The sequence below is a fragment of the Coffea arabica genome, chromosome 8e (genome assembly GCF_036785885.1).
Source record: "Coffea arabica cultivar ET-39 chromosome 8e, Coffea Arabica ET-39 HiFi, whole genome shotgun sequence".
Lineage (NCBI taxonomy): Eukaryota > Viridiplantae > Streptophyta > Magnoliopsida > Gentianales > Rubiaceae > Coffea > Coffea arabica.
In genome coordinates, this window is record NC_092324.1 from 47,973,684 (window position 1) to 47,998,024 (window position 24,341).

The following is a 24,341-nucleotide window of genomic DNA, read 5'->3' on the forward strand; positions in this document are numbered from 1 at the left end:
ATTTAGGGACTTATGGTGATGGTGGTCATGGAGATAGTGGTACTGATGTAGGATGTGGGAATATGGAAAGTTTAAGATGGTAGAAATGAGAGTTGAAAGAATTTGTGATATTATGCATGTTCTAACTTTTTTCTGAGAATTTTATGAGAGTAAAATGAACGTTACAATTTCATGAGAGCATTTTGAGTTATTTATTCAAAATTTTGACCATTGAATAGTTTTGGTTATCAAAACAGTAACTTCAAGAGAGAGATATGTATAATTTTTAAAATCTCAATGGAAATATGTGAAATTGTCAAAAAAATCTCAAGGGAAGTTTCTAAAATTATCCCTATTTCAAAGGATTGTTGGATAATTGGAGAACCCTGATTGTGTGCCCCAAGATTGATGAAAGTACAAAGTTCTCCTTGGCCTCTAAGAGATTGATTTATCCCATTAATAATCCTTTTTCTCCTGAGCTTTTTAGGGCCCCAAGACATCAAAGAGGTTCTTCTCCTAAAGAAGCATGCAAAGAAAGGTGGGAAGAAAGCAAAACAATTTGAAAACAAACTTGTAAGACGAATCACAAAGCTGAAAGGACTTTGACCTAATCTTTGGAATTTCCCTATCCAAGTACTTTGAAAAGATGTGACTAGCATCCAAACTTTGTAAAAGCAAACTAAAGATTTCTTCCTCAAGTGTTGAGAACTATTTGGACTTGATTCCTAAACTGATTCTTCTCATAGTTTTAGTTCACAAATACTTGGTGGCAGCGTACTCAGATGCTTATTTATCCCCTTCCCACTCCGTAGAAATCGGCTTTCCGTTCTTTGGATTCTGTCTTCCAGATTAATCAAATTATACAGTACAAAACTTTTGTTGCAGTTTATATTCATCAGTTGCTGTGACAAGGAGGTTACAAATTCAAGTGTTTCACGCATGACAAGTTAATTTACCATCAGGCTATGGCTTATCAAGTCCAAAGGCGATGGTTTCGGAAGCTGTCGTAATGATTAGCGACCAACGGGCAGTATGCCAACTGCATTGCTTTATCAAGCAACTAAGTAATTAAAGAAGGATTTGCAATGAATGTAGGGACTGTTTAAAACAAGCTATGCCTTTTCCTGTAATTTATTACCCCATAATAGTACTGTGTCAGATTCATGACTCAACTGAGTTGGATTAGTAAGGGACAATTGCCAGGAAATTACTAAAGGTTGAATGGACCACCTTCTTTCTTTCTGTTACATTTTTTTGCAAAAATTTTACGTCTTATTTGAATATCATTTCTCAGATGTTTTTATATTTAGTTCTAGAGAAGGGCTTCATGTACCCCTTCGTCTATATATGTCCTTTGTTGTATATCTGCAGTGGCATAATTTTTTACATACATCATCGGTGTAGGAAATATTGATCTTAATTTAAGGTATTAGGTAACAATTATATTGAGCAGAACTTATGTACTTCTGTTCTTGAGTGGATGATTTATTCAATTCCAGTAAGGTATGAGCAAGAGATAGCAGTAATGCCTTTAATAGAAGGACCTTTCAACTTTCAACTAGGTATGCTTCAGGTGTACAGTCAATGCCAACTGTATCAAATTTAAGCTAAGATATTCAGAACAAACAAGATTCAGAAGCATGCATGAACTAGACTTCATATACGTTTACAACTGATCAATTTGATTTGCACACAAATGCAAGCAGAACAGCCCTCAGGATTTTCCTCACTAATGTCTCATAATTTAGAAATGATTAAGATGAACATGCGAGATGTCTTTGGACTCAGAGAGATCAACCAGGATTCCCTCCATTCGACCAATGTACATAGACAGCTTAGTCATTGCCTCTATCATCACAATTTGGCTGCTTGCCATTCATTCTGTTTGATAGAGACACTGGTTTATCTATATCCAGCAATTGTACCTGGCTAGCATATTTCGTACTGGAAAGGCTGGATTCATGACCTTAAGCTATGGTGCTTGATGGCCTTTTTGAATGTCCCTCATTCTTCAAATCTAGACATTTAGCCAAAAGAAAAAGTTAGGTAAAAGTCTTGTAGTTTGGACATGCAAATGGTTAATTAAGTTCTTGACAGATGCTGATTGCTTAGTAGCTATATAAGTAGCCATTTTGAGATTAAAGTTCAATATCAATGCATTAAGAAAGAGTTCCACGAGAGAGTAAACAATAAGAGTGGGAAATGCAATTAGCCACTCCATATTTAGAGGAAGGTCATTTTCCTTGGCAGAAGCAGATTCGGCAATTTCTTTCACGTAGCGTGTTACATATGTATTGGCGTTTCCTGCAAATCTCCATTGAATTCGGTTCAAGATAGGCTATTTTATTCCAGTAAAGGTTATGATTGCGTATAATTTGCGGAGAGCAGATGCAGTCGGTGGCTATTTTTCTTTGAAGCATATATTCATCAAGATCTCATAAAGTTTGTATTCATGAACTTATTTCGCCTTGATCTAGTAGGATGTACGCTTTTCCGTGCTAGTAAATCTCGAGGTTTCTAGGGCATATACCTATATATCCTTATCAAAGCTGTAATTACCTTTCTGAGATTTGCTCAAAGTTCAAGTCTGCATTATTGAGCAATGAGCCATAGTTGTCTAATGATATATATCTGAATGAGGGAAGTCTCTAGTAATCTATAATTGAACAAAGCCATTGTTTTTGTCATGTTGATGAATAAAGAAAAACTAGGACTCCTTAGCATCAGTTAAATAGTCAGCATAATTTTATGAAAACCTTTTACCCGAAAGACTGGTAATGGACATATACTGATATACATGATACAGCATCAGCAGGAAAAAGTCCAAAGGCTCTCTTACTTTGGCACAAATCAAATACAGCAACTGTAGTCACAGAATCAAAGAATATATGAACTCCTTGCCCTCAAGTATTATCTCCATATAATACGCAGAGCATCGCTGGCATAGTCCCCACAAAACTTTTAATTCTGCACGACTGAAAAGGCCAGAGAGTAAAGAATATTGAGTTCATATGGACCTTGGACTTTCCCCTCTTAAGGGTCCTCAAACAAGGAACTTTTAGTACTTTTAGTTACCGACACAAGTTTCTGTCAACAACATCTACTCGTATTGGAAATTAAGACGATTTCTTGTATGCATCAAGAATCCAGAGCAGCTCATACCCGAGATTTACTTTTCCTTGGTCTTGAGCATTTTTCAATCTTCTATACCAGCAAGAATTAGGTATATTTGGATGTCTGACTTACAATGTTCGGTTGCAATCCCACATTATTTTGACGAGGCTTATTAGTTGACAAAGCTACTGTGCTTGAATTAATTGATGGAGAGCTAAACCCAAACTCTAATCATGAAACTTAAACCATTAATCAGAATAAAGAGAATCAGCTGTTATTGCACTGTATTGCCCAAAAAAAAAAAAAACTATGCATTATTGCACCGGTGGGGTTTCTTGCCATGGTCCATTCTCAAATGCTAGAGAAGGTGAAGTCCTAAGCCTCATAATGATGGATAGTTCTGCAGCAGTATTGAAAACAGGTAAAGTTAGGCAAGGGTTTGAATATGCTTGAGCAACATTACTTCAGCAGGCCACAAATTTCTAGGGATATGGTTTCCCTCCTTCGAACACTAAGCTGGACCACTTGAATTTCCTACTTCAAACACCATGTTGATGATATCAGAGAAATTTGAAGTCCTAACAATGAAATCAACATGGGAACCTAATGTAATGCGTTGCCCAAAATAAAATGTCTTCTAAGAAAATAATGCTGGCAGTCAAAAAAAAAAAAGAGTGCCCTGTTTTAGCAAAGCTACAAGATGTTGATGGTTCTTGATTCTTGAATCATGATTTTACATGAGGTAACTCAAATTGCTGCCAAAAGATATCCCAATAGTCTATCTCACATATACTGCATGCTCAGGTCAATACCATTATCTCCGCAACCTTGCCGTGATTTGTGACAATATCCCCCCTCTGAAGCGACCCCGGACTGGCCCTTGTACATTCCCTTTTCTCGTAAAGTTCAAAACCTCTGTTAATGTTAGCAACTTTAAACATGGATGTGTTAGAACCACACATTGCAAATAAGGTACAAACTACGATGAATGGAGACTGGGACATTCAGGTGCCATTAAGATTAGATTATCATGCAGTAGTAAGCAATTGATCATAATCACAAGACTATTATATGAAAAGAATGAGGCCCGGCCAGTGGCATTGTTTGCTTTTCAATGTCATTGGTTGCTCATTTGCACTAATGAGAGTAGTAGGAACTAGTCGGAGCCTTTTGCATTTTTATTTTGACAAGTGGGGTATCCAAAACTTTCCAATTGACCTCATTCCTCACCCATCCTCGTTTGTGACTTTTGCCCAAGTATCAAATTCTTTAATCTCTGTGTTCTATGCCTTAGGAACACTCACAATGCCATTTCATGTGTTAAATAGAGCTTTCTTTCTTTTGAGTATCAGATGAGACAAGATACAACCGTAAAGATAATAAAAAGAACCCAAGCCGAGTCAGCTGTTCAGGAACAAAATACCTTTTCTTGAGGGGAGGAATCAACAAAGATAATCCTAGTTTAGCAAGTGTCTTTTGGTAGTTTCCTATATTTGAGAACAATCAAATTTGGTTTCACACTAGACCTGATGCACGTGAGACGAGCATGGTGATTGTAAGCCTGGATGGTCTAAAGGTTCAATGGATGGTGATATCCTTCAGATTCCTGGTTTGAGGTGTAAAGTGCTAAGCAGTCTCTTTGTTAACCATCATTAATCACACCATGAACACACACCTGCTTACTGTTTTAGAAGCTAATCAATCCTTTGGCAAAAGCTCAGCTCAAGATTGTTGTTGACAGCATATAATTTATCAGGAGTTGAGATATCCTACATGAGCTGCTAGTGAATAGCAATCAATTGGGAGCCCTGAGAAAGAGTTGGATATGATTCATGAATTCATCATGCCCCCGCACCTGTTTCCATTTGCATTCCCTGATGCAAATCATTATATAGCCCATCAACTATCAAGCATGCATAACTTTTGATCGTGTTCCTTTTAGGATTTATAGGCATATTTCTAGGCAAAGCATTATAGCTTGCAGTGCACGGTTATTTTTGATAAACCAGTACAGCCTTGACATGACTTCCATGTTAAAATATAATAAGGAGATAATGGTTCATGTTTGGGAAATGATTACTTCTTCATTAGTTACTCATATTTTATTAGGAAAGCCAAAATTTATGGATCTGAAAGTATGATTACAGCCTTCATACATTCGTTCTCAGATATGCAGAGCGCCCATGATGACTTCAATCAGTGTACTGCAATCGAACTTGGTATGCATGAAAGGACCTCTGGGCATTAAGAAGGCAGAATCCTTTATACTCTTTTTATGATTGAGTAAATATTATGACCTCCGTAAATTCCTTACAAAAACTAGATAGAATTTTCTTCTTTTCATTACTACCTCCAACGTGTTAATCATTTTTACTATGATGGAAATACTAGAAAGCTTCTACTTGAGATTTTGAGCATGCATAAGTATACTGTGCCCGGATTTAAATTCCAAGAAATTAATAAAGATCATCCTTGTGATAATTTTGTCTTAGCTGCTAGCTAGGTAATGTTCATGAACGTGACACAGAGAGTGCTTAATAACTATACCCTTGCCTGTATCTTCGGATTAAGCAACGTTGCCACACTTGATAATTCGCTATATGCAACTGTTCAACCCTAGTAATGATTGTCCTGCTCCGCAGAATGTTAATTTTTTGGTTTTCCAAATGGGAGTCCAGTCACCAATTTAAGATTTGATTTAACCTAACAAGTTGTCTAAGAATAGAAACAGAAAAAGTTTAAAGCACGTTACCATGAAATCATACCAGTGAATCGGATCTTACTTTCATGAAAACGTAAGCTTGGTATCAAACAAGACAAAAACAAAACTTCACCTAAGAACATATTGCTAAAGAGTTTGTCTGTTGTGAATTGCTTTTGGATTATCAGACATAAGATATCAAGAAATTATTTCTATTTAATTAAGATTGTCTGCCAACACTAAAAATAAACTTGTTTTGTTTCATGACAGACCAATAGAAAATTGATAAAATAGCAATGCATAGCCCACAAATCAGTAAAACCACCATTCGTTTTTCTCCTCTGATCAGCAGTGCTCAAAGTGATCTAGATTCATCTCATGGATGAATAGTCTTGTCTACCACAAGGAATGGATTTGGAATACTTAACACTTGAATAATTAAACAATCTTCTTCCTTTAGAAAATCGCAATCCACCAATATATACTGACATCCCAAAAACACATATCAAAAGTCACACATTTATTAAGCGAGTTTATCCCAGAAATCAAGTTGGGGGTTGACAATCAAAAAACAAACATCAGCATCAATCAGCATCAACAGAAACAGTTATTTCAGCACCCATACAATGAAAACAAAGTGGCGGCTTGTATAGATGTAAAATAAACAGGCCTTTCACAGACCAGAATTTTCTTGGATTTTTCTCCATTTGCTGTCTTTAGGTAGATACCATAAAAAATCAAGGTTGCTTCCACACGATAGCAAGTTCTAGAAGGCATCTGCAAAAGCAAATGGAAGTGGCTTCTGAAATTTCTCCATCTTAATAATGCCGACAATCTATTGAAACGAAATAGTTCCATTAGATCAACTAGACTAGTAGAAATATGCAGAACTCTCCATGAACTATTTCATGGAACTTAATTCATTCAGATTTCATTCTCAACTTGTTTTGTGAATGTCATTTTACAACATACTTCTTTCTGACTTGACGCCAATAGCTACCATATAATATGCAGAATCTAAGCAACTACTTTTTCATGATTGAAATTCAAACAGGACAGTTGCTATTTTCTTTAATTTCACAAGTACGAAAAGCAATTGTAATCTAAAACACTGTCCAACTGATAAGAACTCAAGCGCACTGATGTAGAGGATCCCTTTTCTCTTGAAGGTAACCATACTGAAATGATGACTGAGGTAAACAGTGGCTAGTACATAATGATGTTTAGGATAATGTTGAACATCAGGAATTTAGGACCTCGGTTTTATGGACACTAGTTCATGAATAGGATAAAAGAAACATCAAATCAGTGGGACATAAGGACCAGGAATTCACAAGGCCGGAAAGACCTGAGGGAGGGCTTCATTTGGATACATATTATTTCATGTATCTTTCAGATAGGAAACGTGAATTCTCAGTCAATCAAAATTATCCTATTCTCAAAATTCTGTAAGCTTTTAACAGCAAGAAAATGTCGGTAGTTGAATCTTGTTTGCTAAATCTATATGAATTTCAAAACACAGTTAAGAACATTTGTTAAAAATCTGACTTCTTCTAGCGTAAACTAGTAAAACTTTGGTTTAATCGTGAATTAGTTGTATGAATTGAAAAAATTCACGTTTACACAAAAAATGTAGTAATATCTTACAGCAAACGCTGTATGAATTACATAACTGGACAATGTCAATGGACATAATTTGCAGAAAGAAGCCGAAATTTGTTGAATTCTGGCTATGTAATGTATACATCGTATGAGATTAGAGTTACACAAATTAGTGTTTCTGTTAAGTTAGTACTATTTACGTGTATGTAAACTACACAATGTTTTTTTTCTTTTTGTCGACACGATAGATTCTATACTACAACTACTCCTACTCTACACTAAGGAGAGGGGGACCTAAACAAGTCAAAGGGAACCGGTAAATTATCACCAGTCTAGACGGTTGTTTATGCACCAACTAGCGAAATATTTTCAGAAAAGTCTAGATATTAGAATACAGGTTAAGGGATTTGATTTCTTGACCTACGTTCAAGTAGAGTTTTAAAACTCTCTTGATGACTAATTACTCTAGGAGCAGGTGGTTTACACAGCATTGTTAAGTAGATCCAAATTGATGTTCAGTAAGCGCTTTCCATGGCCAGCTCCACATTAGCATCAATAACTTGGCTCTTTTTAATTAGATGAAATTCATTGAGAATAATTACTTGGAACATAATTCGATTAAGGTTGACCAGAAGACTTGATTAGAGACCTTGCTCGATTTCAATGGACTTTAAGAAGCAGTCAAAAGCTTTAACATTAAAAAAGCACCAAAACCCGTTTTTGATCAAAGCTTTGGGAGGGAATTTATTAGAGGCATCTAAGCTGAATGAATGGCACCAATGATGACTTTAGAGAAAGTGAAAAGACTAAATCCTTTCGCTAGAGAATTAGGTAATGCTTTGGGATCGTGATATTCCCATTTGGGAAAGGCTGATCTGGATTGGATGTATTCCACCAAACATATTATTGTGGAAAATTGTATCAAACGAATGGTGAGGAAATTGGTCGTAGGATTTGTGCTCCCTTGCAATTTATTCGTGGGGACACGCAGCAGATGCATCCTTAGGTGGTCTCAGAGTTGCCACGTGGAGTCATTTCAACTCCTGGTTTATTTTCCATGATCATGATCATGATCTTGATCTTGTGGGGCAGCAAGGGTTTTGGCCATAGAAAGTGAGTACACATTTACTTTGGGGATGATGACGATAATGATGATGGTTAAATGCGGCTAATATAATTACGTGTCTAAAAGTGATTCCTAAGTTGAGACTAATACCACAATGCTGATTAATTTACAAGTTTGAAATCTGTAAATTGCTAGATCCATCATTAATTACTTGCTTGACCTTTCTTGCTTAAAAGGGTATAATAATCTTAGATTATCCTGATAACGTTTACAGTGTTGCATAGCATTTTACATCCATTGACTCTTTCAAGAAAATGCAGAATAGAGATAACATTCTAGCTAGAAAGAGTTGAACGTTGATGAAGGAAGTTATATATGTTTGGAAATCAACACCCTTTACAGCTACCTCACTAGATTGAAAACTAGCTTTTCTACCTCATTTCAACCATGTTTTATACAACGCAGCTTTGAATGGTGAATTCCTTGAACCATCATTTCTAAGAGGGTACATTTCTTTCTTGCTTCTGCTGCAGGAGTCACTGTTCCCTGCTAAATGTTTATTTACTATGTTGTTTAATACGGAAGCTGCATATCTCATCCTTAGTTTTGCAAGCCATTTCTGAATCACACAGGAGAGGAGCAAAAGATTTCACCCTACAAGTTTTAACATTTAGGGAAACAATGAAAAACAAATTTAAAGATCTAAAAAGTTCTATCACCTGACTAGTAATTGCTTCCACGGTGTTAAGAGTCCATTTGATCCTTTCTGTTGGTGGTATCACTCGGATTAATGGTGCATTAAGGGTTTGGTAACTACAAGGAGTTTTTTCAAGGAAAGACTTCACGCTTGACTTAATACTATGAGGTGGTATACAACATTCTTCCTCAAATTTTATTGAGAACTCTTTAATGTCCCAAGTTTACTTCATCATATGGACTGTAGCCATTATGTTCCTTGTACAATAGCACAGTCCCTTTCTTTCTCTTCAAGATTTCTCTGGTTAGGCGAACTGAATAACCAAAATTGACATTTGCTGAGCTGAAAATTCTCCATCCATTAGGTTATGATGCAATGAAATGAATCCAGAAGATAAATCAGATGGTGCAACTGACATGCCTTGTATAAAGAAGACTACTTTGTATTTTGCTTCGCCACGTGTACATGTACTCTTAGAAGCAGACCATCAAGCACCCCAGATATTACTACATGCCATTACATGGGATTCCTATTTACATCCTTATACAGCAAATAACGTGTTCGGCTTTTGCCAAGGGCAGCATACCTGAAAACAGGAGCAAAATGAATCACTATTAACTTAGGTTGTATCTATTTTAGGAAAAAGAAGCATAAAGACCCAGAGTCCCTCACTTACCATTGAGGAACAAATGGTGCCATCCAAATGGCATCACCAGCTTGAACAGGGTACCTGTTGCACAAGTTCACACAAACAAAAGGCTATAAGGCACCTTAAAAGCTAAGAATACCCAAATATGTTGCCAAGAGATGCCAGTAATAAAGTGCAAAGGACGAAAAAACAAAAGAGAAATGAAGCAGTAATTAGTCTTGATATTTGGCATTGGAGTTTTTATTAGTTTCTCTTCTCGTTAGAGTAAACAATATTCTCTGTGATCAGTCAAATCTCCATGAAAAAGGGACAAGTTCGTGTAGTTTGTGATGCTATGTCCTTGATCAGCATCCAAAGTCTGGCCGAAAATGCTGCCTACAGTCCAAAAGAAGCCTTTCTTGACCATCAAACAGCAAATCTTGGAATGACGGATCGAGCCCGTCCTTGGCCTCGACGACTGGCGAGCAGCACAGAACTTTAATCATTTTAAAGAATGTGCAACACTTTAATTCTAAGGGGGCTTATGGTTGCAGGCCTGGCCGGAATAAATTTCTAATAGATTTCATTTAACCCTCTCCCCATCATCTTTCCAATTGTGCCTTTTGGCATGAAAGCAGCCAATGCCAAGTATGTATGCCAATCAGGATAAGACCATAGTAAAATCACAGCAAAACTCAACATGTTTACTTTGAATTAATAGTCTGTGTGACAGATTGCAACTCTTACCAGCTGTCACCTAAGCGGTAAATTCCCTGGCCCTCCAAAAGCAGTAAACCATGCTGGTTATAATGGACCTCCTGCCAAAAAAACCGAAGATATTTTAGATGCATTCATAAATCTGGAAGGGAAACAATAGAAGGAACATGACAACCATGTTTGATTATGCTTGTTTGAAGAAGATTCCAAACACGTAGGTAAAAAATACTTGGCTTAACTTGGTATAGCGTAAATGATTTGGCTCAAAACAAGGCCAACATCATGAACGGATCCTTTTCACGGAATTTGCACACGAATTTACGTGCGTAAATTCCATGAATAAGAGGTGCAGCTTCTGTTTTTTATTGGAACTCTTGCAGAGACACAGTTTTCAGTTTTCAGAAATGAAAAGTGAAAATTTTAATTGTACAACAGAGTGTCTTTTTTTTTCTTTTCTTTTTTTCTTTCTAGAAGTCTAGAATGGAGAGTCTTTGATGAAAATTTATATGCATAAAGTCCACATATTAACAAGTAATTACAAATTTCCAAAAGCACTCATTTTTCATGAATTCCTTGTATTTGGCAAAGATGCTAAGAATTTACTCTGCGAAGAACCTCAATTGGTTGGAAAACTTTCAGGATCCGAAAAAGCAGAAGTCTGAATCACAAATAAAATGTTCATTTTGGAAATTGGCAGCAAAATGCAAACCTTCATCTAAGGATAACCAGAGATATTGGCAGTAAATTCAAAACAGGAAAGCTGCGGCAGAATCAAAGAAAAGTATACCTTCACATTAAGAAATTCTCCTGGTTGAAAATCCATAATCTGCGAAGTGGAGTATAATAGTCATTAACTGATGCTTCAAGCAGATATATCTATCAAAATTGCTACATGCTCTGTTGAATCCTTGTTCACAAACAGATAAGAATTTACATCTTGCTATCTAAAAGTGAGATGTAGTGTAGGCAGCCAATGCATCTCAACAACAAGATTATGCAAGGTAACAACTCACATGAATGTTGAAATCATATGGCAAAGAAGTGGGAAGTAGTTTCCTGAGTTCAAAAACCTGAGAATGAACAAGAAGGTAATATTTCAGTTAATAGTATTTATAATGTCTGATGAAATTCTAATAGCTTTGAGACTTAATTAAACTTCTAGTCATAATCTTCTATTCTTAGGAATATTGATCAGGAACTGCTCAGAAAGTAAAGTAAATTTACCTCGCCAGGAGTCTCAAGAAGAGGCTGCTTATCTGTTGTACCAACAATTAGCCCTGTACTATAGTTTTCCAGGTAGGAGTACCTGTAAGAACAAGACTTTGGTCACCTAATAGGAGAACCACTGCAAATTTTTTCAGAAGGCAAGAATAGGAGGTTGATTTCATATGCAGCAATCTAATAAATCTTCTGCATGTATTGTGTTGATTGGGTGAAAAAAGTTAATAAGTGGCCTTAAAAAAAAAAATAAAAATAGAGTTAGAAAGTATATTCAACGAGTACAATTCAGGGTAAATAGGCCTTTGTGATTAAACAGAGTAAGAAAAAACTGACTAAATTGTCAGTCAACTTTGATGCATAGGAAAGACAAACCTTCTTTCAAATACAACAAGAGTTGCGGTTGCCTCACAATTCAAGTGATGAGTTGAGTTTGGAGGAAGATAAGCATAGGAATCCACCTACATAAACTATGAAATTATTGAATAACAAGTGGCATCAAGTTTTCCAAGACTTCATTGAACAGCTGAAAAAATTGCTAGACCCCAGATAAGCAAAAGGACAGCAAAGATATCCAAAGAAACTCAGTGTTGCTCACTCGGACTTCATATTTGAAATTTATGATACAGAAGCCCAAGTAATGAATTAATTAAGAGAACATGAGCACCTGCAAGTAATATACTTGGAAAAAACCTCCCAACACTGCACACCCACAGAAACAGAAAATCCCACATTGTGCATAGAAGCAATCAGAACTTTAATATATCATTTCACATCATATTTGTTCCCTTCGATGCGCTCTTCCTCTTCATCATTATTACATCCCTTATGCAAACTATCACAATGAGCAGTAGTGCAGGGTTTCATGAGCGTTAAGCCTTGCTAATCTAATTGCAAAATCTAAAAAAGAAAAAAATGCTTAGTATTCTTACATTCAGATTATGGGTATAGCCAGATGCATCAATAAGAACTGCAGTACCATGAAGAACGAATATGAACCTGATTGTGAAAAACCAAAAGAGGGAGGTAGAATTTATAAATTGCAAGACAAATATTAAAATTGATTTTTCAGAAATTTACATAATAATGATTTTTCTATGTAGGATTTCTCAGCAGAGTCATAATAGCAGGTACCTCTCAGCATCACTTAGTGGAAGCCCTGACTTTGAATTTTCTGCAGACAAGAAGATGCAGAAACCAAGTTGAAGATTAAAAAGTAAATAACAATAAACAGCAGAAGATACGAAATAAAATTTACGACTAGATTTTCATGTTGATGTATCCAGTAGCTAGACCATAGAAGCAAGCTGTGCAATTTGTTGAAACAATAAGGTAATTTTTCACCTTAAAATCACATATCAATATACCAAGTAAATCATACCTTGCATCTTAGCCAAGTACATAACAAAATGTGAGCCCATTGCAGGTGTTATAAGATAAGCACCCAATGTATTTGTCCTGCCAAGCCGATTCTGAATAAAATTAAAAGAATTCTAGCTATCAACAAAACTAGCTGAACAAAGTCAAGCTGAATATACCAAGCAGGCAAAGGGCTGAACACTTGACTTTCAGGAGTTATCAGAGCATGGTCCCTTTTGTACACGCTGCGAGTGAACCCTGGCAAGTCTGCCAATAACATAATTCAAGATTAATTTCCTGTAACAGCACTACTTCTTCACAGAGTAGTATTGAAACAAATAATCAACTTTCAACAATTTCCAGCTACTAAATTGAGTTTCCCTTAAAATGCCTCAACCAACTTTCCCTCACATAAGCTCGATACCAAAAGCATACTATATTACAGTAGCCTCATACCATTATTAGTCCACAGAACCTAAAAAGTTGCTTAAGCCTTTCTGTGTTCATAAATCAATTTCAGTATAATTGATGCAACGTTCAATGAAAAAATTGAATCCCAAAAATCAAAAGTTGTGGCTGCTTTAGAGTCAGTAATAACAGACCTTGCAGATGAGAAGGAGACAAGGTGGGATTGGTAACTTTCCAGTAAAGTGGTAGAGCATTGGAGTCAGTCTTCAAGATTGATGGTGCAGTGCAGAACCCTTCTTGAGACAATGAAACTTCCAAGACGCCTGAAGAAACAATTGAAAATGGACACAAACAGAAACATAACATGTAGGATTCTGATTTTGACCAAGAAAAAGAGACAAGAAATTGGAAAATGAGTTTACCTAACATTAGTGAAAGAAGCAAGTAAAGTTGCACAGAGAATACTGAGAAAGATTGCATCTTTGGCATGATTATGGCTTCCTGAGATCGGTTGATTCTGGGGTTCCGGATTTTGTGCTTCTCCAGTGAGTGGAGTTCAGTCTCCGCCAATTCCTGACAGCTTTTGTCTACTTCTTGTTACATATCACCGGCAGCCTCACAGCGTGTTAATTTAGGATTTTTTGGTGGGAGCTGTGTCAGCTCCAAGAAAAAAGTGACACTTTCTGAGCATGAAAAAGAGGAAAAGGAGAAACGCTGCCAACCCTCAAGTTCTCGTGAAATGTATAATCATATCTATGACATTTCAGGTACCCTATATCACTATTACATTAGATTATGTGATTCCAAATTCATGAACACCAACCGTTGGTTGCATTTTTTAGAAGTATTTTGGAAAAATAATACCGAAACACTTTTTAGAATATAATATATATAAGATGAAAATGTAGTTGAAGAAGTACAAATGTGATTAAAAAAAATATATTTAGAGAAAAAAATTTTAAATCAACAAGGTGAACGTTCTAAATGTGTGCTACAAATAGTTAGCTAATTTTTTGTTTTAAAAAGTCACAATTTAATCCTTTCAATTCTACGATGATATAATATTTAAATTATCAAAAAACACGACGGAGCATAGTCACCCTTCTTGTTTGAGCATTTGTTGATTCAATTTAGGTGGGAATAAGAGTTCCTAGCATGAGCTTATTCAAAGATGTTTGAGAATTGGGGTTTCCATGCAACTCATAGAGCAATCACAATGAAAAATTAAGTGAGTATTTGACTCGTGTATCATCGTTTTTCCATCACCTATGTATCACTTCTTACACGGGCTAAAGATCTTGGTATTAAAAGGATAAAAAAAATTGTGCAACCGCACCGTGCAAATGATGCCTTGATCTACCATAGAGAATTGGAAGAAATTTGGACCATCTAATATAAATTTTAAATGAATAGCCTACATCAACCCAATTTCTTACAGCAGATTTTTGTCTGTGGCTGCACATGTAATCGCTGCAAACAACTCGATTACATCTTTGATTTCGTTTCCCATTGAAAAGAATGATGCTAAAGTTGTTATATTAAATAAAAGTAATGTTAATGAAACTTAAAATGCCTCACTATTTTATACAATCTTAAACATTTCTTTAAAAACTTCAATTAAAATTTGACACGTGCAAAATACGAATTTATAAGAGTAGATCCAGTTAAAAATCAACCTTTCGACGAGATAAAATATCTAGTTAAAATCAAGAAGAAAATCAAAGACGTGTAAAATATAATGTCAAAAAACCAAATTTGAATTAAAGAAGAGGTGATGAAATAGTGATTAACTAATACATATCATTACTTTGAAAAAAATAACTAAAAACTAAACCTAAAAGAGCTAAAATCAAACATGGTAAGATATAATTTAAATTGTTAAGTGCAGTGAAGGCATTCAATGATTAGCTAAGAATGGATGCCTAATAGAAATGTATTAAGGAAGTGGGAAATAAATGGGATATAAAGAAGGAAAACAAAGCAAACAAGAAAAAGGAAGGACTCAAAGAAGATATGGATGTTAGGGCCAAAATCAACATTGAGGCAATATTTTAGGGTTTTACTCTAATTAACCCAATGGTTTATCATCATAAAAAGAAATAGTTGAAGGGTCAAATTGAAAATTAAATTCTTAATTAACACCCCAAACATTTCTTTTCATTTGGAAAAACCCTTTGAAATAGTACTAATAGTCTACTAGGGTATATAATAGCCGTTTAAAGCCTCTTCCCTCTCCCCCGATTTCCTGACTCTCCGTATTTTCGATGGACCCCATACTCAATTCCTTGTTAAGCAGCTTCCGGCGGGTACCGCCGGCGGCTATTCCGGCGATGCTGGACTGCATCTTGGCTTCAATGAGCTCTTCTCCATCTTCCCTTTTCGCCTCTCTTCTCAATGAATTTCCCAACATTACCAAGGTAACACCAACTTCTTCCCTTTTTCTTATTCAAAAATCCCATTTTTCTGCTAGGAAAAAGAGCTCCTTTTTCTTCTTTCTTGAATAACTCTCTCATTTTTCCTTGCTGAAAAACAAAAAGAGAACAAAAGAAGAAGAAAAGCCCATTTTATTCATAAATAGTTCTCTATTGCTTGCTTAAGCAATTGGAGAAAGCCCATCTTTTTATTAGCAGTGAACGAAATTGTCGATTTTGAGCTTTATTAATATGATTTTTAGGATAAAATGGTGGGAAGCAATGAGAGGGATGCAGAGAGGGACTATTGCATTGTATCTTACGTGGCTGCTCTATGTCATCTTCTGAAAAGATCAGGTTTGCTTGAGTTCTGATTCAATTTTGGCTATCATTTTTGTTATTCAGCATGTTTTGAAGATTGAAGATGCTAATAGGTTGCATGACAAAATATACTGCTGCTTTTTTTTTTTCCCTCCTGGCTCAATCCTTGGACAAATGTAGAATTGAGGGCAGTATTACATTCTATGAGTATTATTTGAGGATTATCATCAGTGCCATTCTAGATTTTCAGGCTCAGCATTTTAGATAAAATGACGAGAAGCCATGTTGGGGATGGGTTGTACTTTTTGGATTTTTTGTTATTTTTGTGGTTCAAGTCCTTCTTGCTGAATTGTTAGTTTGCAAGTTGTTGTAATTGTTAGTTTGGATTTTTTATGCAGGTTCAATTACCAGTGAAATAGAGTTGTTTGTATGCAGAATTTTGATTCCTCTTCTGAAGTTGGCACCATCATCTCATCTTGACATATTTAATGAGGTAAGTTGACAAATGTCTGGGTATTGTCGGATGCCTTGGGCATGCCAAATTATGTATCTTGTGATCTGTGGATGGTCCAAAACCTGTCTGTTATGTCTCTCATGCTTTCTTTCTTTTCTATGGACGACTTTTAAGTTTAGGTTGCAAGTATGTTCTTTGACGCTGTGCTTGAAATGAACAGCTGGGATGCTGTTGAAGCAACCTTGGTTCCATTTTTGTTCAGATTGATTGGTCTATCTATGGGGATGATTCAAAGCCAAGAGTCGGCTATGTTTGAATGGAGTTCACGCCCAATTCTTCAGGATTCTGATGACCACCAGCCTAGGCTGCATTGTTTTCAGCAATGCAGTGACAAGCCAACTAATGAGCTGAACAGGGACTTGATACAGTCTCAGTTTGACTACTTTCCATTACCAATATCTTGCTATATCCTGGCCTTAACACTGGATGCTTCTTTACAATGTAAACATGTGGTGGATTGTACCTGTAGCTTGCAAGTTTTTGCTAACAAATGGATCTGGGATCTCTGTAACCTGACTTTTCAGATGCTTTTACACAGTGTTGAGCATCGATCTTTTGCACTTAGCATTCTTCTTCCATCTATTCTTAGAGTATTAGCTTCACATTGTGCTTTTGAAGTCTCAAGCGGTGTAAAAAGCCATATACTAACCAGGTGCTGTAACCATTGCTTTTGACTCTTATGAAGTCTAATGCATGTTAGTTACATGTTCATCATCAATACTTGGATTTATTTATAAAATTTGACATTGGCTTCCAGGAAGCATCTTCTTGAGGAAATATGGAAATGCTGCAAGAAGCTTTTCTCAATGGGGCTTTCAGAGAGAAGAGATGCATATACGATACTTTCTCTTTCCCTATCAACTGGTGCTTTTAATAGGAGAACTAAAGATGGGAATGTAATTGTCACCAGAGAAACATTTGATTTGACAGTTGACAATGATTTCTGGGATGAAATTAAAAGAGGCTTGGTAAATAGTGTTTGGTTATCATAAAGTGAATTTCATCTGGAATTTTGTGATTTTGCGAAAGAAAAATTTTGTTACTGATTTTAATTTGTGTTCATCTTGTGTTCTTGTGCTGCTAGGTTGATAAGGAGACATTAACCAGGAAACAGTCATTACACGTGCTAAAAAGTATATTAAACCTGAGGGCGGAAAGCTGTCAGTACCCTGGTCTTTCACATACTATAACTGACAGGAAGAGTTTAGATCTTTGTGGTATGACCAAAAGGGAAAGGTGGGCTGAAGAGGAAGCAAAGTCCCTGGGTGTTGGGAAACTCTATAATTTAAATGATCATCATTTGGACAATCGGCAGAGATGGGAAGCTTTTATTTTGCTGTATGAAATGCTTGAAGAATATGGTACTCACTTGGTTGAAGCAGCATGGCATCACCAGGTTTTACGAGTGACTGAGCTTTAAGTTCTTGATTTTTTATTACCCCACCCCCGAGACACACCCACAGAATACTGTTGTAAAAGATGAGCTGTTCTTGTTGGGACGGGTATTTATCAAATGGCCTGTTGAATAATTCAGATTATTGCTAGTCTTGGAAAAAGGATTACTTGCAGATTAGTTGTGAAACATTGAGACAATAAAAATTTTTTTCTCGCAACTGATGATGGATGACCTAAAACCACATATGTTCTATAATTCCTCTTCTTTAAAGTATGTCATAACTCTCAATGTTCTATTGAACTGCAACATATAGGATATCATATATATTCTAAAACATATTGAGTTGCATTTCTTGTGTTATCAGATGAATTTGTTACTCCAGTCTTCTCTTTCATTGGAGAATTCAGTGAGTTCTCATGGTGGAGATTTCCGTCAAAATTGGATGGAAAATTTGGAGGAAATTTATGAGTGGTTGGCTGTCCTGTGGGAACGAGGATTTTGTCATGATAATCCTCAAGGTAACATTGAGATTCTACAATGTATAGCCTCATAGTACTTTTTATTTTGTCAAATTGCTTTGTACTTCCACCGTCCCAATTTTTTTAAAAAGCATGAAGTTTAACTGGCTTTTCAGTTCTACTCTACCAAGCTAGTGGACGAAATTTTATAGTCCAAAGGATCTGACATTAGGAACAAAACACAGGGCCCACATGCTTAGGCATCTGAGCTGCATGCTTTCCAAATTCCACTCACTGGTGGAATCACACTTTCTTGTTCAACTTGGTAAACACTTAGTAAGAAATAATAGACCAAACATGAATCATCATAGATTTTGTGCTTTTTACAGCAACATGCAAGGGTAAAATTTGAAATGGAATGAAAAGTCCTTTGCCGATTTTACTTGGTGACATTAGTTTGGTACATCCCCAAAAGGAAATTATGACAGTATCAATTGGATGGAGGGAGTATTTGGTTATCCTTTGAATCTTCATGATGATGATGAATTTGCGTTGTCTGAATTTTGTAGTGAGGTGCTTGATCATGCAATCATTTTTGGGCGTTCCATGGAAGGACTATGGAAGCAATGTAAGATTAGTGCCAGAGGAGTTCATACTAGGTCCACTTATGCAAGGATTGAATGATCCTGTTCACCATCAGGATTTCGGTACGTTCACTTCCTGGAACTAACTTTTCATAAATGGTTATTTTCAATGAGGCTATTCGAGAGAAAAGGATACATTTGTCTTATTATAGGGGATCTATTATGTGCTAGTAGTTCTAGATCTATTTCCAATGCTTATTGTATCCTTGTCCAAATAACCTAAAGAGTGACAGAAAAGTCAGGTTAATGTAGCATGAATCAATCTTCTATCTTGTATACTGCAACTAGCTTCTTCAGAACTTAGTGAGCTAGTCTCCATGATGTCCTGTCAGCTTGTACCTTAAGTAGGCATCACATATAGATTTTAATTCTCAAATATATTTGTATTACATTTTCTAGGTTTGAAACGAGTCTACTCTTCCTGTACAATTGATGCTGCTGCCAGTTTTCTGTGCCAATACTGCTTCTATCTTGATCCGAGGTAAACTATTATTTAATTTGTCAGATTTTTAAATGCCTATTTATAGTCCTTGTCTTGATAAGTTGATGCAACAACAACTTAGAGCTGCTGAGGGTTGATCTTATGATTCTAATGATTTATCTTTTTTTAATAATTTCAGGAAACAGATTAAATTCTTGATTGACTTAGCATCAACTGCTAAAAAGCATTCTTTTGGGAGACCTGGATTAATGTGTCTTGTTGAGTGCATTGCTTCAGCTGCCCGTGGTGTTGAGCAACATAACAACCCTAGAGTTGCAGGATTTAATGATGCTTCCTTGAACATGATCCAGGTTAAATCTGGTCAAGGAAGCTCCTGGAAAGATGATAAAGTGGATTTACTAGATTTTCTGCGATATATTATTGAAAGCAGTAAACAACACTTTAATGCCAATTACCGTCTTCAAGGTAATAATTGGACATTTTAGTATCATCTTCAACTATGAACTTGCCAAATTGTGAAGGCCCTTAACTTTTTTTGAGTTTTTTAGTTTGTGAAAGGATGCTTGATGCTGCTACTTCTGTAATGGCTGCTGTTGACATTCCTCTTGAGATACTTCTGCACTTCATTTCAAACCTTCCTCGGGAGTTCACTGATTTTGGTGGTATGAGTTAGATGTACTTTCTGTCTTAATTTGAACTTTCTTGTGATAATTCTTTGTCTGATTCAGAGGGCTAATTTCTTCGCTTGTTCTTTCCTTTATGCCTACTAACATACTATTTTCTGAATCCAGGGCCCTTGAGATTCAAAATACAAAAATGGCTCATTAAGTCTGATGACAAACATTATACTGCCAGTTGTCGCATTCCGAATCTGGAACTTTTGACAGCTCTTGATGGCTTCCCCAAAAAATTTACCTATAGTTATCCAGTAGAAGCACGTTTTACTTTTGATGATGCTGACATTGACAAATGGGAATATGAAGCAAAGAGATGGGTGAGGGTGATTTTTCTTCTGAGTAAACAGGAAAATTTGGAAACTTTATTTACCTTTCTGCGGGACCATGGAAAAAATGTCTGCAAGCAGCAAAACCTTTTGGAATGGGTACCTGTGAAATATCTTATTCTGGTCTCTAGCTTGGTTCAGGAACTTCAAATAAACCAAGATAGAACGGTTGAAGGTCCCATCAGGGAAAGAATCAAGGCCAACATTCACCTTCCTGGGACAGCTGCTTATACAGATTTCCTTGTGGAATCAAGTTTTCTTCAGAAGTTTGCCAAATGTTTTTTGCTCATATTGGAGGAGCTCGTCTCATTTGCCAAATCCTCATGCTCCATTTTCTGGTCCAATCAGGTGGAACACGACTGCATTCTTCCCAGTTCAATTAGAGGGAGACTTGGCGGCCCAAGTCTACGCCGGTTATCATCTAGTATTGCTACTTCTGTTTTGCAAGCTATAATATCTTTGAAGTCTGTGGCATCCATTTCAAGGTGGTGTGCACAATTTACACCTGCTACGTCACTTAATTCTGCTCTTACCTTTCTGTGGAGCTTCTGCTGGAAAATAATTACCACTCCATCAGGTAGATCAGAAACAGAGGCAGAGATACGACTAGGGTCATATGAAGCATTGGCCCATATCCTAAAAGAATTGGTGTCTGTATTCTCTCCTTTGTCTTTCGATGTTGTCGTGGATGATGGAAAATCTTGTGTGTCAGAAGCAGATGATAGACCCACTTTAGATACCTTGGTTCAAACTTTTCTACAGTGTGTCAATAATCTCATTGAAACTGGAAACTTGGTACGAACTCGGCGGGCAATTTTGATTAACTGGAAATGGATCTGCATAGAATGCCTGTTATTAATTCCTAAGTATGTGCTTGAGAAAGGAGTTTATCTTAGAAGCTGCAATATTTTCCTATCAGATGTTACAGCAAACTGGATCTTTAGTGATCTTGTTGATAGCCTTGAAAATGCTGGAGAAGTGTCTGTACTGCCCCTGCTAAGATCAGTTAGATTGATTATGGAGCTGTTTGCTTCAGACAGAAAGGGTTTAGTTGTTACCTCCTCTGATGGCATGAATACCCGGATGATGTGGGATTTGGTCAAGTCCTCTTGGATATTGCATGTTAGTTGCAATAAAAGGCGGGTTGCTCCGATTGCTGCTCTTTTATCTTCTGTTCTGCATTACTCAGTTTTTGGTGATGAATGCATGCATGAAATTGATGGTGCACCTGGGCCTTTTAAGTGGTTCATTGAGAAAATTCTTGAGGAAGGGACGAAAAGTCCACGCACAATTCGTCTTGCTGCATTACATTTAACAGGGCTGTTGCTTGCAAATCCCATGACCATAAAATACTATTTGAGAGAGCTGAAGCTCTTAACCTTGTATGGGTCTGTTGCATTTGATGAAGATTTTGAAGCCGAACTGACCGAAAATCAGGATGCAAAAAGTGAAGTATCAATGTTAGCCCAAAGCCCAGATCCTGAGCTAACTGAAGAATTTATCAATACAGAGCTGTATGCACGTGTCTCTGTTGCCGTTTTGTTTTACAAACTTGCAGACATGGCTGATATGGTTGGTTTTTGTAATGGAGGCAGAAACAGCCTGGCAGCCCTTGCATCTGGCAAAATCTTTTTGCTAGAGCTTCTTCAGTCTGTGCTAAATGACAAGGACCTAGCTAAAGAGTTGTATAAGAAGCATAGTTCAATTCACAGACGAAAAATTCGTGCATGGCAGATGATTTGCATTTTGTCACGATTTGTTTATGAAGATATTGCTGAGGAAGTTATGTGTAGCTTGCATAAAGCACTTCAAAGAAACAATTTGCCCTCAGTTCGTCAGTACCAGGAAACATTTGCAATCCATATATACTTGAAGTTTCCTTCACTTGTTGGCCAACAGTTAGTTCCTCAGCTCCATAATTATGATGTGCGTCCTCAGGCTTTATCTTCATATGTATTCATAGCGGCTAATGTTATTCTGCATGCTGGTGAAGAGTATCAGTCCGGGCATCTTGATGAATTACTACCTCCTACAATGCCTTTGCTTACTTCACATCATCATACTTTGTGTGGGTTTACACAGTTACTAGTGTATCAAGTTCTCCATAAATTATTGCCTGGCATTGATGCTGGTCCCTCCATTGTCATGCCACTGGAGAAAAGGTGCCTGGAGGATTTGAAGTCGTACTTGACAGAAAACCCAGACTGTGCACGGCTAAGAGCATCAATGGAGGGTTATCTTGATGCTTTTGATCCAAAAAGTTCTGTCACACCAGCTGGGATTTTTGCAAGCCGGGTGGAGGAACAGGAATTTGAATGTGTCCCAAAGACTCTAATGGATCAAGTGACCTGCTTTTTAAATGATACGCGTGATGAACTCAGATGTTCAATGGCCAGGGATGCAGCTGTTATCAAATATGAGGGCTTACCTTCTGGTGATTATAGCAATTCTCCTAAAGAAGCAAAAAATTCCAATCAAGAACAACCTTCCTTCCATCTGCAGGAAGATGTGTCATTGGATTTCCAGAAGAAGTTTACCCTGTCTGATCAGGAAACACAAACTACTGCTGTTTTTTCAATAGACAACAGCAAGTCGTTGAAATTGCTTGCTGCTATTGAGAAGGAAGATGAACTACTTGATCAGCTGCTACATTCAAGAAATCTAGCGATGCAAAAATTAAAAGCAAGACGACAGCAGTTTATCCTTGTAGCGTCATTGGTTGATCGAATCCCAAACCTTGCTGGATTGGCACGGACATGTGAAGTATTTAGAGCAGCAGGACTGGCAATAGCAGACAAAAATATATTGAGTGACAAGCAATTCCAACTTATCAGTGTAACGGCAGAGAAGTGGGTTCCAATAATAGAAGTTCCAGTTAGTAGCATGAAAAATTTCCTGGAAAAGAAAAAGAAAGAGGGTTTTGCCATCCTAGGTCTGGAGCAGACTGCAAACAGCAAACCTCTCGACCAGTATGCCTTTCCTAAAAGGACTGTTTTAGTCCTTGGCCGGGAGAAGGAGGGTATTCCTGCAGAGATAATCCATGTTTTGGATGCTTGCATTGAGATCCCACAGATGGGAGTAATTAGGTCACTCAATGTCCACGTCAGTGGTGCGATTGCATTATGGGAGTATACCCGGCAGCAAAGGTCCCATTGATCTTGCTTGCCTAAGTGGGTATGATATCTAAATGAAAGGGATTGAAGCTCACTGCTTTGTGGAAGAAATTTGCATGTAGGATAGGATTTAGACAGCGGAATTTCTTTGTGTATATATGGTGTTGATCACTACGAGCCTTTTTGTATTCATTCAGGTGGAGTAACTGACCAGTAGTCTGGTGCCAGTGCTCTCATGTTCCTTTACAGATCCATTTTGTACATTGATGATATATATTGGTTACAGTATGGCCACTTGCTATACTTGCACAAAAGTGTACAGTGCCGGAACGTGTTCTGTGATCTTTCATCTCTATTTCATGTAGGCAACGTTAGTTTTAGTTATACTATTCTTAGAATTGATAGAAGCAGATGAATACCGTTGTGCAATGCATATCATGAATTTCTCTTTCAATTGGCTGAAGGAGTGGAGATATTTGAAGAAGGATCTTATCATTTGAATTCAAATCTCTTTGCTTTTATACTAGTGTCTGCGATTCTCTGGTTTGCT

The 24,341-nt window shown here is 36.8% G+C and overlaps 2 protein-coding genes across 5 annotated transcripts; one reads left to right on the forward strand and one right to left on the reverse strand.

The window, feature by feature from the left end:
• Positions 1-9,562: 9,562 nt before the first annotated feature.
• On the reverse strand, positions 9,563-14,214 carry LOC113707339 ((S)-ureidoglycine aminohydrolase). Its single transcript, XM_027229617.2, has 13 exons — positions 13,912-14,214; positions 13,684-13,812; positions 13,261-13,348; positions 13,104-13,180; positions 12,857-12,896; positions 12,655-12,721; positions 12,098-12,183; positions 11,729-11,810; positions 11,518-11,574; positions 11,292-11,330; positions 10,535-10,605; positions 9,836-9,889; positions 9,563-9,745 (listed from the first exon to the last, which is right to left on the reverse strand). Exons 1-13 carry the CDS (start codon positions 13,976-13,978, stop codon positions 9,676-9,678), a joined length of 927 nt encoding a protein of 308 aa, XP_027085418.1. The 5' UTR covers positions 13,979-14,214; the 3' UTR covers positions 9,563-9,675.
• A 1,482-nt stretch (positions 14,215-15,696) lies between these two features.
• Positions 15,697-24,105, forward strand: LOC113707194 (uncharacterized). Of its 4 annotated transcripts, XM_027229396.2 has the most exons (12): positions 15,697-15,906; positions 16,164-16,257; positions 16,620-16,714; positions 16,855-17,387; positions 17,493-17,703; positions 17,820-18,131; positions 18,496-18,649; positions 19,159-19,296; positions 19,633-19,714; positions 19,854-20,140; positions 20,224-20,337; positions 20,467-24,105. In XM_027229396.2, the coding sequence occupies exons 1-12, from the start codon at positions 15,754-15,756 to the stop codon at positions 23,832-23,834; spliced, it is 5,541 nt and encodes a 1,846-aa protein (XP_027085197.1). In that variant the 5' UTR covers positions 15,697-15,753; the 3' UTR covers positions 23,835-24,105. The 4 variants fall into 4 exon arrangements, with proteins under 4 accessions (XP_027085197.1, XP_071917543.1, XP_071917541.1 ...); XM_072061442.1 differs by lacking the exon at positions 15,697-15,906 and having other exon boundaries at positions 16,216-16,257; positions 16,938-17,387; XM_072061440.1 differs by lacking the exons at positions 15,697-15,906; positions 16,164-16,257 and having other exon boundaries at positions 16,850-17,387.
• The last annotated feature ends 236 nt before the right edge of the window (positions 24,106-24,341 follow it).